The sequence below is a fragment of the Microtus pennsylvanicus genome, chromosome X (assembly GCF_037038515.1).
Source record: "Microtus pennsylvanicus isolate mMicPen1 chromosome X, mMicPen1.hap1, whole genome shotgun sequence".
In the NCBI taxonomy this organism is placed as follows: Eukaryota; Metazoa; Chordata; class Mammalia; order Rodentia; family Cricetidae; genus Microtus; species Microtus pennsylvanicus.
Window position 1 is genome coordinate 17518944 of NC_134601.1, and position 23390 is coordinate 17542333.

A 23390-nucleotide genomic window follows, 5' to 3' on the forward strand; every position below is an offset into this window, starting at 1 on the left:
AAAATTTTAAGAAGTCAGCTAACTAAAAGCTCTTGCTGAAGTCCAAGTGGAAAACAGCATTGAAGCAAACTGGGTTAATAGATGGAAAATAAAGCAATCCAAGCAATATGAAGGGTAAAAGTGGCAGAGTTTAGTAACTGCCTCAATTTGGAGAAGAAAGGGAGAAAATTGGCAAAGATGACAATAATTTTATGACCTTAACAACTGGGTACATGGTAGTATTATGAGCTGAAATATGAGAAAGAGAAAAGGACTGTTTTGTTGTGTTTGCTCTTACAGAAAGAGTGAGAGGTAGAAGGGATACTCTAGATATGCTTAGCCTGAGGTGTTTGTGGAATACCTAAATGAAGGTGTCAAACAGAAAGGTGGATATAGATACAAAAGAAATTATAAATGGAAAGCAAAATGTAACCCTTTGGCATTTATGTTAGGAACTTCACTATATCCCTTTTTATTTACCACTTTCTGTAGCTTGTTGCACTTACCCTCCTAAGTTTCCTCTTGAGAACATCCCTCCTACAAATCATTTGCTCCTGAGACTTTGGGTAGTGCTCCTACTTTAGAGAACATATCCCAAACACCCAGGAAGTCTGTCTAAGATAATTCAAATAAAGAATTATATTTATTCTATGGATATATTTATATGATTATATGTGCATGTTTTATTGCATGATAGAAAGAAGTTAAGGACGGAAACTATGTTGAATATTGATACTTGTTCTTAAAGAAATTGAGTAACATGAGGATTTGGTTGATCATTTGCCCATTGTTCATTTGATGTGCATTATAGGAGAAAATAGCTATAGAATAGAGAAAGATGAATGGAAGCAAAATTTTAGAAAGTAAGCTAACTGAAAGCTCTTGCTGGAGTTAACATTACCCATTTTAGTTATATAAGTTGTCTCAGAGGCCCATGGTCAGATTTCTGACATCAAGTGGTATAAAAATGGATGAGAAAAAATGTATCAATGATAAGCATATCATTCCTTCAAGAAGTATGGTTGTAAAAGTGACAAGAGACTTGAGGAATTTTCTATAAGAAAGTAATTTAAGATGAGAGAGTCAGTGTTTCAATGCTAAATAGATATGATTTCCAAAAGGGGTCAGGTTGAGACTGAGAGTTAATAAAAATGAATAACAAAAGACCGGAGAGATTTGTTTACAAAATCACAATATGGTTTTAGAGAAGCCTGGAGAGTTGTCAAGAAGATCTTCAAAATTTCTTTCAATGATAACAATAACAGTCTAATCTGATGATTTGTTTTCCAAATTCAATGTAATATTTAAGTACCAGAGATCAGAACATTTTAGGCCCTCTGGGGAGAAATTGGGAGGTAAACATTCAGAGTATTCATATTTTCTTCCAATGAATAGCTTTCCTTACCCTCCAATATCATGCTTCACAAAGTCTCCAGGTTCTTGTCGTCTTGTTTCCCCTTGGCCAGCAGTCTCAGGGAGAATACAGATCAGGAAAAGAACTCCAATTCTGGTCACATAGAAATGCCACATTTGTTTGCTTATCATCTTCTTAGACAGCAACTTAGAGAGACCTGTGAGAGCCATGGTACAGGGGAAGAGGACCAACGAAAGGATAGAAAACAAAGGGGGAGAAGAGTTTTAGAACGATTTCAAATTACTTAGTTACTCTACTATCCAGCCAGTTACTTTACACTCCCAAGATGATCAAGGATAAAAAAAAAAAGATTCATTCCCAATATATGTTTCTTCTGAACATACCAGAATCCTTCCAAGAAAGGGCAAAAGGCAGAACAATGCTCCTCTAGGTCGATCACCAGGAAACTGGAGTTTTTGCTGCATCTCTCTCCTTGACTTCCTGCATAACTTGGTGAGTTATAAGCCTTCCTAAAGTCTCAGTTGCCTCTTGTAATATAAAAGCTAAAAATAGTCTCCCAGGAGGCTAGAGAGATGGCTTAGTGCTTAAGGTTCCCTACCAGAGGACTGTGTTCAAGCCCCAGCACCCACAGGGTGGCTCACAACTATCAATAACTCCAGTTCAAGGATATCTGATATCTTCTTCTGACTTCTGTGGGCACCAGGCATATACACAGTACACAGACATACATGTAGGCAAAATACCTATACCCATAAAATAAAATAAAAATAACTTTTAAAATAGTCTCTCATGTCTCTTTTCTATTTCCCTGAATCACTTGTTTGATCTTTCATGTCATAGGGGCCTTTGGTTTAGTTAACTACATAACACTGCAGAAATATGTAACATTAAGACCTTATGCATTATGAAGATTGTGTCTCATCTTGCTCAAGTTAAACAATTTTTTTAAAATATTGAAAGGCTTGAATAGACAGCAAATTCCCCAGACTGAAAAACTTCTGAGTGACACAATGTGCTGGATCTTAAATAAGAAGTATTTCCCCATAAAGAGTCAAGGAGAAGACATACACCTTTTAAATGTACTCTATTCCTACAAAGAGAGCCATTAGGTTCTATTCTAGGCTGTCTTTAAGGATCTAGTACAGGTATATGAAGAATCATAATGTTGAATAATATGGACTTCAGATATGATTCAATGTCTACATCAGTGATGAGGATAATTGTGGTATTAGATATTAGCATGACATTGATAAATTCAACAATCTTCATTTCACATATTTTTGAGTTAAACTAATATAGTTGGCATAAGATTGATGATTCATTAACTGTACAAAGAGTTGTTGGACAATTTATACGAATGATCAAGAATAGTACAGTTCAGAAAACTGTATCACATAAGTAATAAAATATACTTACATGGTTAGACAACACTGGATATAAACAACATCCATGATATAGTCTCAAATATCCATCAGACCTGATTTGTGATCATATGACAAGGGCTAATGTTTATGTAATTATGATATATGACTTGTCCACCACTCCACAGAAATAGACATCATTGATAACAGAATATAAAGCCCAGAATGTATAAATAAACCACAGAACAAAATACATAAATATACAACCATGATGCATGTTCAGGATACATTAGTAATAATCTTGGTTAAAAGAGAAGATAGACATTCTCCAAAAATAAAAATGTCATCAATGAATATTTAAACATACTATCCTTGTATGTAACTATGGGATATATATAAATGATCTTAAATAAGCAACAAACCATCGTACTAAAATAAATGACACAGACATAACTACTCATGATTTATAGGATTAGGATATGGTATGTGATGCATAAGAAGGCAATAATATCAAGGGAAATCATAAGTAGCAAACATGTTCAAATAACCATTATGTAATATATATTATGTTATACACACACACACAGAAGGGGTTGGGCATAACATGTGCCCTTCAAGAACAATATCATTTTGTTAGCAAATATTGTTATTGTAGTACATGAAAAGGAATTTATGAAACAAAACCATTTGGTTAACATATATGTCAGAAATATAATAATATAATATAATATAATATATAATAACAAAACAAGAGAAGATATGGCGATTTGAGCATGTTCTCTTTCAAGCGATAATGCATACAGCCCCCCCAAAAGTAAATACAGAAAAATAAGAAACTTCTGGACAGCTAAGAAATGTCAACATAATTAAGAGACAACTACAGAATGAGAAAAATATTTGATAATAAGGAAGTGGCATTTAGTATACATAAAGAACTCAAAAAAGGTGGGCTTTAAACTAAACAGACATACACTGAGCCAGAAAATAAAATAAAATTGGTCAATTTCAGTGACCACCAGAGAAAATTGAATCAGAACCACAATCAGATATTATTTAACCCCAGAATGACTATCATCAAAAAGAAAAATATATTATGGTCACTGTGTGAAAATCAGGGAAACTTTGTATACTGTTGGTATTATTGTAAATTAATATAATCACTGTGGAAAACAATATAGAAATTCCTCCAAAATGAAAAGAAATATTGTATATGATCACCAATCATAGCACTGGGTATATACTCAAAGGAAATGAAATCTTTGTACCAGATACTTGTACTCTTCCATTTATTGAAGTATATTCATAAAAATTAAAATGGTAGATCATCCTAGATGCTTCAGTGAATGAATGAATAAATAGTAAAATATAGTGTGGAATACTATATAGCCACTAGGTAAGAAATCCTGGCTTTTGCAGGAGCAAGGATAGAATGGGAAATAATTATGCTAAATAAAACACGCCAAACAAAGAAAAACAAATACATGTGCATTTCAGTTTTGAAAAACAGCAAGTCAGCATTGTAGAAGAAAGAGACAAACAAATGCAGACCCACATCCAAACACTAGGCAGAGCACAGGGAATTTCGCAAAAAAGAGGGCGGAAGGATTGTAGAAGCCAGAGAGGTAAAGGAAATTACAAGAAAACCCACAGAATCAACGAACCTGGGTTCACAGAAGTTCATAGGGACTGAACCAACAACCAGGAGCCTGCATGGGACTGACCTAGGCTCTCTACACATACGCTGCAGTTGTAGCTTGGTCTTCTTGTTGGATTCCTAATAGTAGGAGCAGGGGCTGACTCTTACTCTTTTTCTGGCTTTTGTGACCCTACTCCTCACACTGGGTCACCTTGTCCAGCCTCAATACTTGGGGAGGTGCTTAGTCTTACTGCAACTTGATCTGCCCCACTTTGTTGATACTCAAGGGAGACCTGCCCTTTCCTGAACAGAAATAAATGAGAAATGGTTTGGGGGTGTGGGAACAGAGGGAGTATGGGAGGGGGGCTGGAAGGAGAGAAAAGGGGTAAACTGTAGATCAGATATGTGTGTACAAAAAAGAGGTGGGGGAGAGGAGAGAGAGGAAAAAGATGGAACAGTGGCCACTAGAAAATAGGAAGGGCAAGGGGAGTAGAGACAAGAAGATAATAAGAGACACCAAAACAAAGAGAAAAAGAAACTTCTTGTTTTCTATAGCACAGCAGGATAGTCATGCATTCAAACAATCTATAATACTTAACCAAATGACTAGACAAGTATGAAATTTCCATTACACTAAAGTGATTAGTGGTTGATTATAAAGAAATGTTTATTATACTTTTTTGATTAGTATACATTGTAAGAGTAGATCAAATTAACATACACACACAAAAATGTACAAACAAAAATTAGACACACAAAACATATGCATAATTAAAACATGCAATTGAATTACTGGCAACAATGTGAATAAATTCAACATTTTTAAAGTATGTACTTAAAAATGGTTGAAATGATGCGATACATGGTGGTACATGTCTTAAATCCCAGCACTTGTAGACAGAGGCAGGTAGATCTCTATGAGTTTGAGGACAGGATGGTCTATATAGTGAGTTCCACGACAGTGGGCTATATAGAGAAATACCTTGTCTCAAAAATAAGTCAATATACTATTTTTAAAAAATGATTAAGATGGCACATTTTATGTAAAGGGCCTTTAAGTATAAGTAGGAAAAAGCATAAGAAGTCTGCTGCTAAAGTTAGCAAATATTCACAAAGCAGAACTCATATCTGGTAAATGAATAGAGAAATGTTTGACATTAACATTTAGCATTAGATGAATGTACAGCCAAAGTACATGCTCAGATAACTATCACATAGTCACAAAGAGTGATTATGGGAAAATAACCAAAAATAGTTATGATTAATATGGTGACGTTTTTTTCAAGTGAGCATAAGGAATAGATTGAAAACTTTGTGGTCCATGAGATACTTGGTATAGTTGTCCTCAAGTTGATAAAGGAACACAGTGTGTGTATCATAGTAACAAAACTCCAGAGCTAGGCAACATGATATAGGAGCAGATAGTCATGATAATAGACCATTATGAGACAGAAGCAAAACTTCAGTGTCCATTAGTGGGCAGCCATGGTCAATTTTTTTCACTAGAATAGAGAGCCAAGATAGACATAAAAAGTAGCTGGATAAACAAATGGTGTTCTTAGGGTAATAATGACTATGGTGAATAATTTCCTGTAATATATGAACATATAATTACTATGTAAGAACTCCACTGTCATTATATTCTAAATGAAAAATATCCAGAATAAAACCAGTAGTCATCACCTCCTCCAATACAATCTGATTCATTACTCCTTATCAAAATTATCTTGGATTTTTTTCAGACTGCCCTTGCTCACCTGAGCAGCTCTCCACATAGTAGGCAAGGTAAACTTTTAAGTTGCTGAGTTAGATCATGTCTTACTCTGTCCAAACCTGGCAATTTTTTTTTATTTCAAAAGTCTTACTATCTATAATATTGCTTGTAGGTGTTCAGGACTGACCAAACACACACACACACCCTACTACCACCACCAATAACAATGAAGAAAATAGAGGGCATGAATTTGAAGGAAAGCAAGGGGTAATAACATTGGAGGGTTTGGAAAGAAGAAAGGGAAAACAGACATGATATAATTATACTGTAATATCATAAATAAAAGAAATAAATATATATATATATATATACTTGTCCATATTTAAACAAATGTTATTTTCAAGATCTTTAAAATACATACATACATATATATATATATTAATTATTTTAGAAAGAGCTCCATGAAGGGGAAGAGGAAGGATAACAAAAAATATTAAACAAATCATTTCATTATAAAGGAGAATATGAAATTAGGAGGCAAATGAGATGGGGGATCTGGGAAAAGTTGGAGGAGAGGAAATGAGGTGGACATACTTAATATAAATTGTATACATTATGAGATTTTTAAAAGAATGGGTACACATAAAACTTTAAAATATTTTTAGAGCATCCCTATGATAGCTTTACGCTTAGACATTCTTTTAAAATCTCATTCTGTTAGGCACTTCACTTTGGTCACTGTAGACTTCTTGCAACACATCGCAATGTCAAGCATGTTCCTACCATGATGCATTTGCACTGTTATATATTCCAGTGTGAACTAAGATTTTTATTTATTTTATTCAGAGATATATAATTCTTCTTTGATACCTATGAAGGGTTCATTCCAGGATTCCCAAATATCAAAAATCCTCAGACACTCAACATTAACCTAGATTCCATTCACAGCCTCCTAAGTAGTTTAAATGGCCTTTCTAGATCACATATATTACAACATAAGTTTGACACAAGTCATTATACTTCTGAAGGAAGAATGAGAATAACATCTGAACATAATTAGCACAGACATAAACTTTTAAATATTTTCAGACCGTGGTTGGTTGAATCTGTGGTGGGAAATGCTGCACATATTCAGCACAGACGTAACCTTAAAAAATATTTTTAATCTGTGGTTGATTGAATCTGTGGATCCAGAACTTGCCAATACAAAGGGCTTATTGCATGAGTAATGCACAGCAGAGTGCCTAACAAATAATGGGTATTTTAAGAACAGCGACTGAATAGATGAATGTTACCGTGATACAGGCAGAACACTAAATGAAGTAAGATGCTATAAAGGATGGGGTAGCAGGGTAGATCCAAATTTCACCTGCATTCCACTGAAACTTTTCTTATTGTTCTTTACTCAAAACTTACGAAGCATCATCCTATATGTCAGGCATCATTCCAAGGGAATAAAACAGCCACAAAAAAAAAAAAAACAGAATCAGTGAAGACACAAATAACATACCAAGGTCTTCTTTCTCCACCTACTGTCCAATTAACATGCATTCATCAATTTTTTTCTTCTATTCTGTTAAAAGCTTAGTGAAGACACAAATAACATACCAAGGTCTTCTTTCTCCACCTACTGTCCAATTAGCATGCATTCATTAATTTTTTTCTTCTATTCTGTTAAAAGCTTTGTCTGTTTTTTTTTTTTTCCAACTAAAACTCACACTGATGCTTGCACCACTGGGGCACTAGATGTGGAGCCTAGCAGGAGTTGTCTCAGTTTGATAGATAGATCTCTCATAAACAATTCAATAATGCTCTCCTTTCACAGGACTGGTTCAGCACCACAAGAGCATGCTGCTACAAAGCAAGCCCACTCTGGTGATTGCCTTCCTCTGTATGCAGCCCTTCTTTGTCTTGGGCTTTCCACCATGAGCTTAAAACATAGGAGGCCTTACTCCAAAACTGAGCAGATTTGGCATCAGGCTCCCAGATTTCTCAGGCTCCAGAACCTTATTAAAGTTTCCTTTCTAGGTCACTCCACCTCAGGCGTTCTAGTTTGTGTTAGCTAGCAGCAGAAATGAACTGTGGCAATGGCCTAATTTGTCCTTGTGCCTCCAATTTTGCCCCTTTGTATTTCCATTGTCTTCACTGTGATCAGAGATTCGACTATGCCCTTTTTTAAGCTTGAACAGTGTATTTGCATTAGCTCCACAGTACTTGCTATGACACGAACCATCTACATGATCAGACCACAAGCTCCCACTGAAATCAACTCCAATTCTCTCACTCTACTCCTTAACACCAGGCCACACTTGTTTTCCTGGTATTCCCTAAAAATGCCCTTGTTCATTCTTCTGTCATAATGTTCTTCCTTCATGTATTACTTTGGATCACTAGCTCACTTGCTTTAGAATTCTAGTCAGATTAGAAAACTTTACATAAGTTTCTCTGATCTGAAACTACCCTCTTCTCCACTTTCTTGCTCTACCAGTTTCATTTTACTTAAGCCTTTGTTATCACCTACAATAATATTTATTTCTTCATTGCCCTTTCCCCCTCTTAAATATAAGCTTCATTACTGTGAAATTTTTAACTTAATGTCTGAGCTATTAGCCAATGCCTGCTATATGGTAACCACTTATTAAAATATTTATTGGAAAAATTACTAAATATTTTCCTGCTTTCATGGCAACACAACTCTGACTACCATATTCTACTCAGAGGTAAAGTCTGTAGATTCTTCTCTTGTAAACCTTCTTCTTCTTGGCCTTTAAATCTTTCATTTACAATAAACAAAATCTACTATCCTCTCAATGTCTTAAAGGAAAAATTTCTCCATGCTTTTGCCTCAAAAACTTAAGTTTTCGGCTGGAGAGATGGTTCAGTGGATAAGAGCACAGGCTGTTCTTCCAGAGTATCTGGGTTCAATTCCCAGCACCCACGTGGCAGTTCAGAGCTGTCTGTAACTCTAGTTCCAGGAGATCTGACACCCTCACACAGGCATACATGTGGGCAGAACACTAATAAGCATAAAATAAAAATAATTAAATCATTGAAAGACACAAACTTTCTGTCAAAACAACTATTTTACCAGCTTTCCTCTGAGTTATGGCATATGTGTCTTCACATATATATATGTAATTGGGAGACATGATGGTAATTATATCAATGTAATTCCAAAGCTGTTTCTCCTTTACATGCTCACATTGCTTCAAAAACAGGTCAGCTCACAGTTTTCATCACTTTCACTATCTCACGTTTATCTGTGCAGGTAGTATACATAGAATAGCTGTTTTGATGTGTGATGTGGGAGTCCCCTCTGTGTGCTGTGATTAGCATTAATGAATAAAGAAACTGCCTTGGCCTGTTGATAGAGCAGAACTTAGGTAGGCAAGGAATACAGAACTGAATGCTGGGAGAAAGAAGGGCAGAGTTAGAAAAAATCCATGCATTCTCTGCCTGAGACAGATGCCAGTTAGAATCTTGCCGGCAAGCCACAGCCACATGGCAATATACAGATTAATGGAGATGGGTTAAATTAAGATGTAAGAGTTAGCCAATAAGAAGTTAGAGCTAATGGGCCAAGCAGTGATTTAATTAATACAGTATCTTTGTGGTTATTTCAGCTCTGGGTGGCCGGGTCGAACAAGTGGTTCCTTGCAACAGATGTGGTAGTCTCCTCTGTGTGCTGTGATTACCACTAAAATGAATAAAGAAACTGATGGCCTGTTGATAGGGCAGAACTTAGGTAGGCGGGGAAGACAGAACTGAATGCTAGGAAGAAGAAAGCAGAGTCAGTGAGAAGCCATGGAGCTGCCAGAGTCAGACATGCCGAATCTCTGCTGGTAAGCCATTGATTGCCACATGGAGATATAGAAACTAATAAAAATGGGTTATTTTAATATAAGAGTTAGCCAATAAGAAGTTAGAGCTAATGGGCCAAGCAGTGTTTTAATTAATACAGTTTCTGTGTAATTATTTTGGTTCTGGGCAGCTGGGACAAATATGTGGCCCCCCTCCTCCAACACTGTTTATATCCCCACAATACTTAATAATTATCTTCTCATTCTATATTAGCACTCTATATCTGCACTTTGTGTATCTTATGCAAAATGTGTCACATGTCACAAATCTTAAACCCTTACTCTGTTATTCTTCTATATTGTAAACTATTAATCTTACCCTATTTTTATTTTGAAACTACCATTCTACTTTATTGAATTACTCTAATGTTTTGCAGATTCTTGGGATGGCCTAGTATTGCATTTCAAGACAAGTTCCAATAGTAAATCATCTAAACTATTCTTTCACCAACATTTTGTATAAACAACCTCCCACTATAGTCACTTAGAAAATATTTCTTGGCTCGATTTATACAAAATTTGTGTTCTCTAAGGTTATGAATGTGTTGAAGAAAATCCCACAATTATTTGAACAAGTTGCACAGCATATTCACCATCTAGAAACCCAAAACAAGTCAATGTTCTGAATTTCCATGAATGAATTTCTTTTCCTATTTCCTCTCAACTATTCTAAACTTTGTCATAGGGCCACTATCAGGCTGAAGAAACTTTTGTCTCTGAATGGTAATGATGAGAACTTTATAAAACTATCAAAACTCCCAACTACATTCAATACGTGTCCTTATACTCACTGAAGTGTAGCTCTCACCTCACATCAAAGAAGCTTTGTTGTCATCTAGCTGCCCTCACTCCCCCTGCCTGACAGCAGAACTTCCTTGTGGTCTGTAACTGAAAAGGATGTTTGTGTTCTTTCTGGCTGGTGGTTTTCCACAGAAGCAGTAGAGGTATAAAAGGCTTTAGCTCAGGGGAAAAATAAAAGTTGCTGTTCTTCCACCTGAAAAGAAGCCTCAGTGTCTCAATCCCAGCACCCGCTCCCCGCCAGTCTCAGCATCAAAGCTGCCCTGGTGCAGCAAAGCTTCTTTTTGCAGCAGACAGAGACCATTACAAAAAGTCACAACCAATCAAAATGTAGAGAACAACTGACTTTGAGGTGTCTAGAACCAATAGACAAATCTACAACAGCATTCCTGAATGCAAAGCTCAGCAAACATCAAGGAAGAGGGAGCAGAAAGATCATAATAGTAATAGGAAGTCTGCTGTGAGATTGCCTCTTAGAAATGGCAGGGGAGCTATACTCATGATCAACAATACTGCTGCCCAAATCTGAACAAGGTCAACCCCAATAGACATGCTAATATATAAGGAGGAAATCTCAAGGGGTCCCACCCCTATATGAAGAACCACATGTAACTAATGACTACTGAGAGGAGAAAAAATAACCTCTCCCAGGGATGAGTCCCCTATTTCACTATTCAATACAAAGTGGTCAGTCCTGAAATAATGTACATAAGTCACACTAAATAGAAAAATAGGTTGCATTTGCACTTATGTATGTACATATGGAATAGTAATCAAAATTATGATCAAAAAAGGCAAAAAAAATTATAACAAGTGATGGGGAAAAGAAGAGGTGATGAAGGGAGGGACAAGGAGGGTGTAGCAATTTAAAATTTTGAAGGAAAATGTAGCATCTGGACTTCATCAGTTTTAGAGCACTTGCCTAACATGCACAAGATTCTGGGTAAAGCCCCATCACCACTACCAAATATATATAATAAATAAAGTGCTTCAGGTTTTGAACCCCAGTAGGTAAAACAGCCTTAAAGAAGGGCCGGCAAGGAAAAAGTTGTAAATATTTCTGTTCACTGCTAGTTATGACAACAGCTTGCTTTATGTTTCATTTTTACTAGCCTTTCTCTAATCTAGTAGGGTTTTCCAAAGAACACTTCATACAAACACAACTTCATATGAGTCATGCCATGTTCATTCAGTAACTTCTAAATATGAGACCCCTATCTGCTGAATTAGTGCAACTCAAAATATATTTGATTTCTATTGCTCATTAAAAAGAAGCAGTAACATTAAAAGATAGTGGGAGAATGATGTTTGGTTCACAAAGATAAAGTTGGGGAAGCCTAATTATAATGTCTAAAGGTAATTGTAGAATATACACTGCTATTAAGAGTGGACTCTTGGAATTTCCCTAATACCAGGTTTCTCCCTGGCCCACAATGACTCTTTCTTCCAAGATCTCTCTTTTATTGCTCTCCTATTCTGTCAGTCTCCCCCCACCACCGACCATCCCAAACCCTCATGTTTTAATCTCCCATCCCCTCCCCTTTAGCACCTACTCTCACCAATTTTACCCAAGCAATCTCATCTAATTCCCCCTCCCCCGCGTGATTCATGTGTCCCTCTTAAGATTCTATTTCTTACTAGCTTCTCTAGAGCTGTGGATTATAGTCTGGTTACTCTTTACCTTATATCTAGTATCCACTTATGAGTGAGTACATACCATGTTTGTCTTTCTGAGTCTGGGTTACCTCAATCATGATGCTTTTCCTAGTTCCATCCATTTGTCTGTAAATTTCAAGATGTCATTTTTTTTTCTGCTGTGTAGTACTCCATTGTGTAAATGTACCACATTTTCTTTATCCAATCTTCAGTTGAGGGGCATCTAGGTTGTTTTCAGGTTCTGGCTACTACAAATAATGGAGGTGAAGATCGTGATGGAAAAATCTACAGAAACAGCTGAATCAAGCTCATGGAAACTCAAGAACTCTAGACTGAAAGTTGTGGAGTCTCCATGGGCCCAAACTAGGCTCTCCATATGTCAGAGACAGTGGTGAAGCTTGGGCTATTTGAGAGGCCCCTGGCAGTAGGACCAGGATCTATCCCTGGTGCATGAGCTAGCTTGTTGGAGCCCATTCTCTATGGTGGGATGCCATGCTCAGCCTTAATGCAGGGGGAAGGGGCTTAGTCCTGTCCCAACTTAATGTGCCAGACTTTGATGACTCCCATGTCCCATGGGAGCCCTTACCCACTGGGAGGAATAGCTGTGGCGTGGGCTGAAGTGGACACAAAGGGGAGTGGGAGGATGGGGGGGAGGAACTGTGGTGGGAACATAAAATTAAACAAATAAGTGAGTATAAATAAATAAATAAATAAATAAATAAATAAATAAATAAAATAGGGTGGACTCTGAGGACTGAAGAGATGTTGTGGTGATTAAGAGTGGAGCACCGGACAGAAATCTCAAGGTCCAAATCAGGAGCAGAAGGAGAGAGAGCACGAGCAAGGAACTCAGGACCTCGAGGGGTGCACCCACACACTGAGACACTGGGGATGTTCTATCGGGAACTCACCAAGGCCAGCTGGCCTGGGTCTGAAAAAACCTGGGATAAAACCGGAGTAGCTGAACATAGCGGACAATGAGGACTACTGAGATCTCAAGAACAATGGCAATGGGTTTCTGATCCTACTGCGCGTACTGGCTTTGTGGGAGCCTAGACAGTTTGGATGCTCACCTTACTAGACCTGGATGGAGGTGGGGGTTCCTTGGACTTCCCACAGGGCAGGGAACCCTGATTGCTCTTCGAGCTAATGAGGGAGAGGGACTTGATCGGGGGAGGGGGAGGGAAATGGGAGGCGGTGGCGGGGAAGAGACAGAAATCTTTAATAAATAAATAAATAAAAATTTAAAAAAAGAACAAGGTATGTGCATGGTGCACACACTCCCATGTAAACAAAACATTCATATGTATAAAGTAAATAAATCTTTAGAAAAATAAAAAAAAGAGTACTTACTGCTCTTCCAAAGGATTTGGGTTTAGTTCCCAGTACCCATATTAGGTGGCTCACAAACATCTGAAATTCCAGTTACAGGGATCTAACACTCTCTTCTGCCCTCCACAAGCATCTGTATACATACATACATACATACACACACACACACACACACACACACACACACACACACACACGGGGGAGTGGAGGGAGGGAGAGAGAGAGAGAGGAGAAAGGGAAATCTGAACAAAACAATGGATTGTAATAGATAAATTCTCTTGGACTATGTAAGACATCTTTGCCCCTCTAAAACACCATATATAAGACCTGATGATTATAAAAACATATAAAGCAATCTCATTTCCACACAAAGAAAAACTTAGAAAACTAGGGAGTGAACAAGTAAAAAAATACTTGTGATCATTTTCTGACATAATATTTTTATCTGCACTGCTCTTTGAAATACACATTTGCTATTCTCACCCATCATCAATATTAGTAGCAACTCATAAAACTTCCTGTTCTCATTGGCACTACTGGAAAACAAAAATAGAAATGCAGAAATAAAAACAAATGAAATAAATTGAGTTGTTAAGGTAAATTAATACAGCATTCTGTTTTAACAGATTAAGCTAGCAAAAAATGAATAAATTCAAATATCACAATTAGCATAAGTGAATAAAGAGAAAACAGATATTACAATTGTTTTTTCAAAGACTATCCCTAGACAAATTATTAAGGCAATTAAGCTATAAATAAAAGCAAACTCTGTATTTCAAGTGAAAATAATCTCAATGTTACAGGATATATGTATGTAATTTTGCATATATTCACAATTAAACTAGCATTATTCACTGCCTTTGTGACTAAGACCAAAGGAGAAACCACCCGAGAAAAATTTAAAAGGAAAAGCAACAGTAAGTGGGAGAATAAGAGAAAACATATTTACAAAGCCAACTTTTGGTTCTGACAATCTTAGAGCAAGAGAGCGAAATTTTCCACTAGTGCTAATGTGACAATACACATGCATTCACACACTCACTTTCTAGCATACAGGTCAGATTCTCCAAGTGCTACAAATTCAGTTATGAGCAAATTTAGAAGCAAGTTTGTGCCTTCCTCCTCAGCACTTCTATGGGGGAAAAAGATGAGTTAGAAACACATCAAACTACAAACAAGTCACTCTTGAAAGAATAGAACCCACCATCAACTTATTCACATTATTAGGTAAAAAATCAAACTATGAATTTAATTTAAAATGACTACAAAATGTGTTCCAGGTGGGATGCAAGAGTAAACAGCAATCATCTCTGGAAGATGGCATCTTCATACAGAGCTTTGAGGAATTCTAAGAAATACCTTCAGAGGCATTGATTTGTTCTCAAACACAAGCACGCATGAGGAATCTAGATACTATGAAAAAGCAGCAACAAAAGGTGCTAGAATTATGAGCAGAAAATAAACAGCTCATAATTCAGAATTTGGATTCATCATTATCCATAGTATAAAGGGTTTATGATCGCCACAAAAGTGGCATTATAAACAATAAACTACATGACTTAAAAGCACAGCTTCTAGAAATAAAGACTTTGAACAGTGAAGCATATGTATTACTAAATGTGTACTGGATGAGGAGAAGAAAAACAACAAACTGAAAAATGTTAATCCAACTAAAGCAAAAAAAAAGATTAATGTACCTTAAATAAAAGTCTGAAAAAGAATTCAAATCTGGATTTATCAACAAAAAGTTTACATGTAAATAAACTGAATGTTCATTTAAAATAATAACGTTATCAGACTTGGTTAAAATTACCAAATAACAAGGGAAACAGAGCCCAAACTGGACATCTCTTGTCACCAAATGAAGTTTCCAGTACTGGGACTGGGTTACATCTTATTGAGCTGCTGGGTTACATGTAATTGGTCAATGGCTCCCCCATGGAAACACCCAAACAATGCAGGCTATTACAAAGACAACTGTTGGTGGTGTCTCATAAACTAATAAGACCCTATTGCTGAAGACAACACCTACAACTCAGTGAACACAGAGAAGTCGAGCTGGAGCTTACCTAGAGGCTTCATCAGTACTGAGTTTGTGGTACAGGAAGGTACTCTGCCCACTACCAGAGGAGAAGGGCAAACACCAACCCAGCTACAAACTCTTTGATCTACAGTGCCTACTGTAACATATGCTGGTACAACAGTGACACAAAGCCTCTGGCAGTAATCAACGAATATCTGGTTGGATTTAAGGCCCACTCCATCAGATGGAATTCATCACTGACATTGCTCCTGTGATGAAGAATATAAGACTAGCTAGGCCATATACCTGGTGGAAATCTACAAGGAGTGACCTGCCTGCAAGATACATTGGTGCAACAGTGGTACAAACCTGTGGGAGTAACCAACCAATATCTGATTTGACTTAAGGTCCATTATGAGATGGAACCCATACCCAGTACTGTTTGAATGGGCAAGAACCTGAAAGGAGATAGGCCAGGTACCTAGGGAAAAAATAAATACTGTTGTTATGACAAAGGGATGCAGCAATGAATGTATCCTAATGACATTCTGCTACACTCATAGGTCTGTGCCTTGCTCAGCCATCGTCACAGAAGCTCCCTCTGTAGTAAAGGGAAACAAATATAGAGATGCACAAACACACAATATACAGACAGTGAGATACCTTGGAACACTCAGTCCCGAAAGAAATATCTCCACTAAATTCATCCCCTCAGGGCTCAGGTAACTCTACAGAAGAGGAGGAGGAAAGGGTGTAAGAGCCCGAGGGCATGGAGAACACCAAGGAATCCATGACTTCTACACAAACAAGGTTGACACACATATGAACTCATGGAGATTGTGGCAGTATGCACAGGGCCTGCATGGGTTTGCAACACATAGGGTCTGAGAGCTAAAAGAGGCAGACACATACCCTAACCCAGAATCTAACTTCAATTGATAGTCACTTATAAATAAAAAAACTATTTTTCTACACTCATTGAGTACTCAAACTACTCTTAAGGGTAGGCTGCATGCCCAGCAGTAGATAACCAACAATAAATAAACTCAGTGGCATCTCTGGAGGTTCTTTATCTCATAATGCTAAGTCATGAGTTATTTATTTATTTATTTATTATGTATTTACTTATTTAATTTACCTTACATGTTCCTTAAGTATGTATTATGGCTTCCAATTTTGAGTTTCTATGAGATTCCTATGTGTGCAAATCCATGTGTCTCTGCATCTGTATGCATTGCTTGTGCTTTTCCAATGACTCTTCTTGTTTTGTAATACACTGATTTGTTTTTTATTTATTTTTATTATTATTCTTTGATGCTCATTTGTTTTATAACAAGAGACAGAAAGGGTGTGGATCCAGATGGAAGAGAAGACTGCATTGTATGAAAAAGATCTATATTCAATAAAAGAAAAAATAGCAAAACTAAAGCAACTTCATACTATTTTAAAAAATAAAATCCAAAATTAAGAAAATAATTATTTTTTAAAGTTAAAAATATGTGTAAATATGAACCAAAATATTCTAATATAGCTATTTTATTAAAGAAAGAATAGAAAAATTAAAGAAATGTATGCAAATACAGAAGAGTTGATTGTGATTGATTAACACACCAGATCCAATGATAATCTATAAGCCACTGTATTCACTGATATCAAGACATATGTATTTTACTTCACTATTCACTATGCATATTTTGAAAACTGAGAGGCTATAACGCATTTTAGAACAAATGAAAACTGCCTTGAGATTCCATCTTACCCCACCAGTTTTCTGCTCTCAGGATGTTCTGCTGAAGCAGAAGAAGCAACCACAGGATGAAAACTTTGAAAAACTTTGAGTTAAAGATAAGTATTTCCTTCTTTAAATGATCCTTCCAGTTATTTGGCCATAGTGACACAAAAGTAACTAAACCAAATAGTATTAAAGTTTGGATGCCTTTAAGCCAATGATCCATTTGGAGTTGACTTTTGTACATAGTAAAAAACAAGAATCCAATGTCTTTCTTCTGGATGGAGGTATCCAGATTTGTGAATATTATGTATCAAAGGCACTGTTACTTCTTATCTTAGTTACCTTTCTATTGCTTTCATAGGCACTATGAGCAATACAACTTCTAGAAGAAAGAGTTGTTTTGAGGGTTGGAATTCAGAGTGTTAAGAGTCCATGAGCATCATGTCAGAGAGCTGGCAGCATGGTGCTGAAATAATAGCTGAAAGCTCAAATTTTGAGACAACAACCATGAGGCAGAGAGGGGAATCTAACAGATAAATAAAAGTCTTTTGAAACATCAAAACTCACTTCCAGTGTTACACACCCTTCAGTAAGGCCACACCTCCCAATACTTTACAAACAAATCTACCAAATGGGGGCCAACTATTCAAACATATGAGCCTATTGGGATCATTCTCACTCAAACCGCCAGATATTTTCATACATTCTAGTTTCTTGTGGTTTCAGTATAAACTGTCTCTTAAAGGTTTATGAATGGAAAGCTTGGTCCCAAGCTGGTAGAATATTTAAGAGATGGTTAGATTAGCATAATTTTGATCTAATATATTGGTCAATCTATCAGTCAATTCACAATTGAATGTATGGTAATAACTTTTAGAAGAAGAAAATCACACCTCTGAAAATAATTTATTGTCACAAATCCCTTCATTTTTATTATAACTTGCTAGCTACCACATGGTAATAATTTTTGTATCTTCTAGCCCTGTTCACCACAATGTTTGGCTTCACTTCAGCACCACAAAAATGGAATGAGCCAACCATGAACTAAAATCTTGAAACTATGACCCAAAACAAAATTTTCCTCCCTAATTGTTTATGGCAAAAAAAAAACCTCTTGTCATAGAGTAACAGATGGTTACTTTTGACATATTACCTTTGTCAAAAATCAATTGACTCTGAATGCACAAGTTAAAGTTCTCTTTTATCCCAATATAACTAATGTAAGACCTTCAGTTTGGTCCTTCCTTCTCAAAACTGTTTCAGCTATTTGGAGTCTTTTGTGGTCCCATGAAAATATAGGAATAATTTTTATATTACAATGATTAAAAAAGCTAGATAGGAACATTATAAGAAAAGAAAATCAGAGGTCATTCTTTTCTGATAAACAAATACAAAATCCTCAACTAGCCAAATTCTAACACATAAAAAATGTCATTCACCTTGATCAAAGGATCTCTGGGATACAAAGATGTGCACAGAATCTCACAGGCCAGCGAGCCAGGCTTTCACAGTGGCAAACAAGAGAGACTGTCTCAAGTCGACAAGACTTTACTCAGCAAGTAAAGGTGCTATTAGGTGGTCCTGGCAATCTGAGATTAAGCCCTAGAACCCTTGTAAAGGTAGAAGGAGAGAACCAATTAGACAAAGGTGTCCTCTGACCTACACACACACACATACACACACACAAACACAGACATACACGCACACAAACACACAAATAAATTAATTAATAAATAAGAAGCTATGTGTCATCTCAAATATCCACATGCATGCTATGCACATGTTCATACATATACAAGCAAATGAAACATGATTAATATAAACTCGGACAGATATTGGGGTTCATCCTGAAGATCTGAAAAGCAAAGCAGCCAGCCACTGGCACTCACCTCTGAAAATGGCAATCCTGCATCCAAGAATCTCAGAATAAGACTAAGAGTGAGAGGTGTCTCCTCCCATTTTATAATCTCTCTAGTTTGGGGATTAAAGGCGTGTGTCACTGGGATTAAAGACGTGCACCACTATTACCCAGTTTTAATGGCAAACTAGTGTGGCTACTGGGATTGAAGGTGTGTGTTACCACTGCCTGAGCTGTAAAGCTGGCCAGTGTGACTGTATTACTCTCTAAACTTCAGGCAAGCTTTATTTATTAAAATAAAATTAAATGCCACTACAAACAAATACACACATACCTATATACATACATACATACAAACATTATATTTCAAAATTAGAAAAAAACTAATGTACATTTGATCACACATGTAATAAATTCATTTAAGAAAATAAATAAGAGTCAGGATAATGGTTACTTCTAGCAAAGAACTGAGATCAGAGATGGGCTTATAAACTTCACAAATTTTTAGATCTTGACCTGTATGGTGGTTGAACAGATGTACAATTAATCACTATTAAGCAATGTGCATCTTTATATAACTGTCAATATGTGCTGCATTTTATATTTTAAAACTCAAAACAGAAAAATAAGCCCCATGATCACGAAGTGCTAAATATCGAAGATTGATTACATCAATGCATTTCTTTAAAAGACATTCTTAAGATTGAAAACTGCAATAAAAGCAATGAGACATCACTACAACTATTAAGTGAAGTAATTTTTTTTATCACAAGTAAGACATATTTTCAGTGAAAGAAATTAAGAGACTTCACCAAAGTAACAATACCAGTAGAAACAGAGAATGGAATTAAACACCCAGTTTCCCAAAGAGATGATTATAGTACAGGGACATCGATCAACATGAGTGGTCACTTCCCCATGATGTTCCCAACAGGCTCATATACTTGAACACATGGTCACCAAATGGAGGCACTGTGTGGAAAAAGTTTAAGACCTGACTGGTAGAAGTCAATCACTGGGGTTAGCCTGGGAGAGTTATATGTGGGCCCTGTTCCTGGTAGGTTCACTCTGCTTCTTGGTCTGCCAAAATGAGAGCAAACTACTCTATAAATTCCCTTAACTACACCCTAGTTTCCTCCAGCTGCCATCTTTTCCTCACCAAGATAAACTAACTGTACTTCAGAAACTGGAAGCCAAGCAAACTTCTGCTTGCTTAAGTTGCTTTCGTTTGGGTATTTTGCCATAGTGACTAGAAAAGGAGCTGGTTCAATCATAATACATGATCAAGAAATCATAATAGAATAATAATATACTGGTCCAGGAACAAAGGATATAGTTGGAAACACAATGACATATGATCAGATGTCCATGTGCAAGAGAAACAGTGTGAGTTACTGTTTTTTATTACAAAACACACAAACATACCTTTAAACACATGATAGGTAAGAAATGGTAGTCAACTACGGTACTCTTTCTGCTCAGAAAATCATTATCAGTTATGAAAAACTCAATAAAGCAATGATTGGCTTTGTAAAAGAAATAGATAACACTCATATAACATAAGAAACTAAGATATAACATTAATGGATCATATAGAACAAGATATGATACGAATAATCCAAAAACACCAGGAAGCATTTAATATTTGCTACGTGCCAGACACTAAGCTAAGCATATTACATTTAAGCTGTCTCCACAATGACCCTATAAGATAATATTATTATCTTTATTTTAAAACTGGCAAAACAGAGACACTGGGAAGAAACTTATCTTTCTCAAGAACATCAAACTATGAAACGGCAAAACCAGTATTCTAATCCAAAAAGGCTGGCTTCAGAGTCTGCACTGAGTATCTACTCTGGTAATATTATGCTTCCTCAGATGAATGTGGTAAGATTAAAAACATATAAAACAAAAATAAATGGCTTTGATCCAGAAGTAGATGGCAATGTAGCAAAAGTAGACACCGTAGTGCATGCTCTAACATCCGTGGTGCATGAGCAGCCACCACAGGAATCTGAGCATTTGACCACAATGCACACACTGAAGGTTCTGCAACATGAGTTGACATCCAGTATATAGTAGCAGATACTGAGGAGAGAAGAGGAGGCAAGAACATTGAAGTAAGAAATAATTAAGGTATGCAAAGTGATAGTCAAGATACAGAAATTTCCAGCTTTATTACAAAGCAGACAACGATGGTTGGATTTTGCTGCAATCATGAGGAGTGACCTCAAGATTATAGTAAAACTTCAAACATAATAAAATGGAAGAATGTGCTATACATAGCCAGCCATACAAGTACTGAAAATGCAGAAACACATTGATCAAAGAGGCAAGGTATAGTAGAAAATATCTATACGTAGCTAATTCACAAGTGAATATGCTGTGAAACTGAAAAAAATCTCAATGCATGAACATTTATTTCAGAATCATTTGGCCAAGATATATAGAGAGATCCAATGGACAACCAGAAGTGATGGGAGTCATGAGCAGTGTGTGCCCATTTGATTAGAATCTGTACAAAACAATCTATACTATGACATAGTAGTCATGCCACAAGAACTAGATGCATAGATCCTAGATATGGTATGGATGAAGAAAGCCATGCTGTGACAACCAGTCAGGTGATTTTGCACTTTATAAGTGAGCCACGACACAGGAGCAAAGAGCTTTACTGCATGAGTAGATGTCACATATGACAAGGGAGACGTAGCAGCATATATATGCTCAAATGACCATGTGACCATGATGCACAAACAGATATCATTTGTACTAGAGCATTTGATCATGCTGCTGAGTTATACAATCTTGTGATTTAATTTAAAATTATGTTGTAGAAGCAGACGTGCTATCATTTTGAAATTCATAGGTCATGGTTCCCTTTAGGCTAGGAGCAGATGAAACTGATCAAACAGCTTAGACATCATTGCATGTGTTTAAGCAGTCATGGTGCATGGATGTATCTGAGCACTTAACTCTGATGTACAGGAAGTCTAGTGACATGAGATAATATCTATAACTTTGGAACAGACAGAAATGGTACAGGAAAATGCAGGTATGTTCTAGAAGCAGAGATCCATATACTAGGAAAAACAACCACAAAACACAAACTCACAGATAGACAATGCATAAAACACCGTTTTCCTATAGAGTGGTAGGCAGTTAAGATTCCTGCTCAGGAACCATGGGGTCTGAGCAGACAAGCATGCTGCGTGCTCAGACAACCATGGTACATAAGCAAAAACCTCTACAGTTACAGTCATTCAATGGTAGGAGGAGCAAATAACCTAATGAAGAATATGCCAAGATAAGCAAGATATAGGAACAAAGGTAACATTACTCACAGGGAGACTATTATTAGGCCAGCAAGACATGGCAATTATGCTAAAGGCATGACACATACTCATACAGTCATCTGATAGTAGAGCATATCACCATGGTGTCTTCCCAGATATTACAAGTAAATAAGTTTATGACTACAACCTAAAAGTAGATGTGCAATAATATTAGGGGATAAATTGATGACAGAAGAACAGAAAATAATAGAGTTAGAACTAATTGAATACTCCAGGTAGCACGGACTCAAAGTGGGTCAGTCCTCCATTGCATAAACTCACACCATAATCTTTTAAATACTATTACAAGTATCATTGTTTGACCATAATGTAGTTGCATTTAGCTTCAGAACTAAAGGTGGCGGTCATGATAAGAAATCAAGGGATACAGTTTCATCACCATCATTACCATTGTCACACACATATACCTCACATTACACTCAGTGTTTGAAATAGTTTGCGTGTAATTATGTATTAATCTGCACAGATTTATGAAATATCATCTTTGCCATTTTGTAGAAACCAAAGAATAGAAATGCAGATTAAGATGTCTAAGATTTCACAGTTAGTAAGTCAACAATTTGCAATTCAAACCCATAATTCTGGTTCAACAACCTGTCCTTTTAAATATAATAACAAATGACAATATGCTGAGATTCTCCTGACAGACAGACATAATACATGGTTTAAAAACAGAGTAGAGAAGTGAATGACTTTGTTCCAGAAGC

At 36.5% G+C, this 23390-nt stretch overlaps 1 protein-coding gene across 1 annotated transcript in view; it reads right to left on the bottom strand.

The window, feature by feature from the left end:
- The window catches only part of Gabra3 (gamma-aminobutyric acid type A receptor subunit alpha3), a 210764-nt gene that overhangs the window by 141077 nt on the left and 46297 nt on the right, over positions 1-23390 (bottom strand). The window contains exon 2 of the mRNA XM_075957520.1: positions 1385-1550. Within this exon, the coding sequence (XP_075813635.1) occupies positions 1385-1524 (140 nt within the window). The 5' untranslated portion in view covers positions 1525-1550. The remainder of the gene's footprint in view (positions 1-1384; positions 1551-23390) is intronic.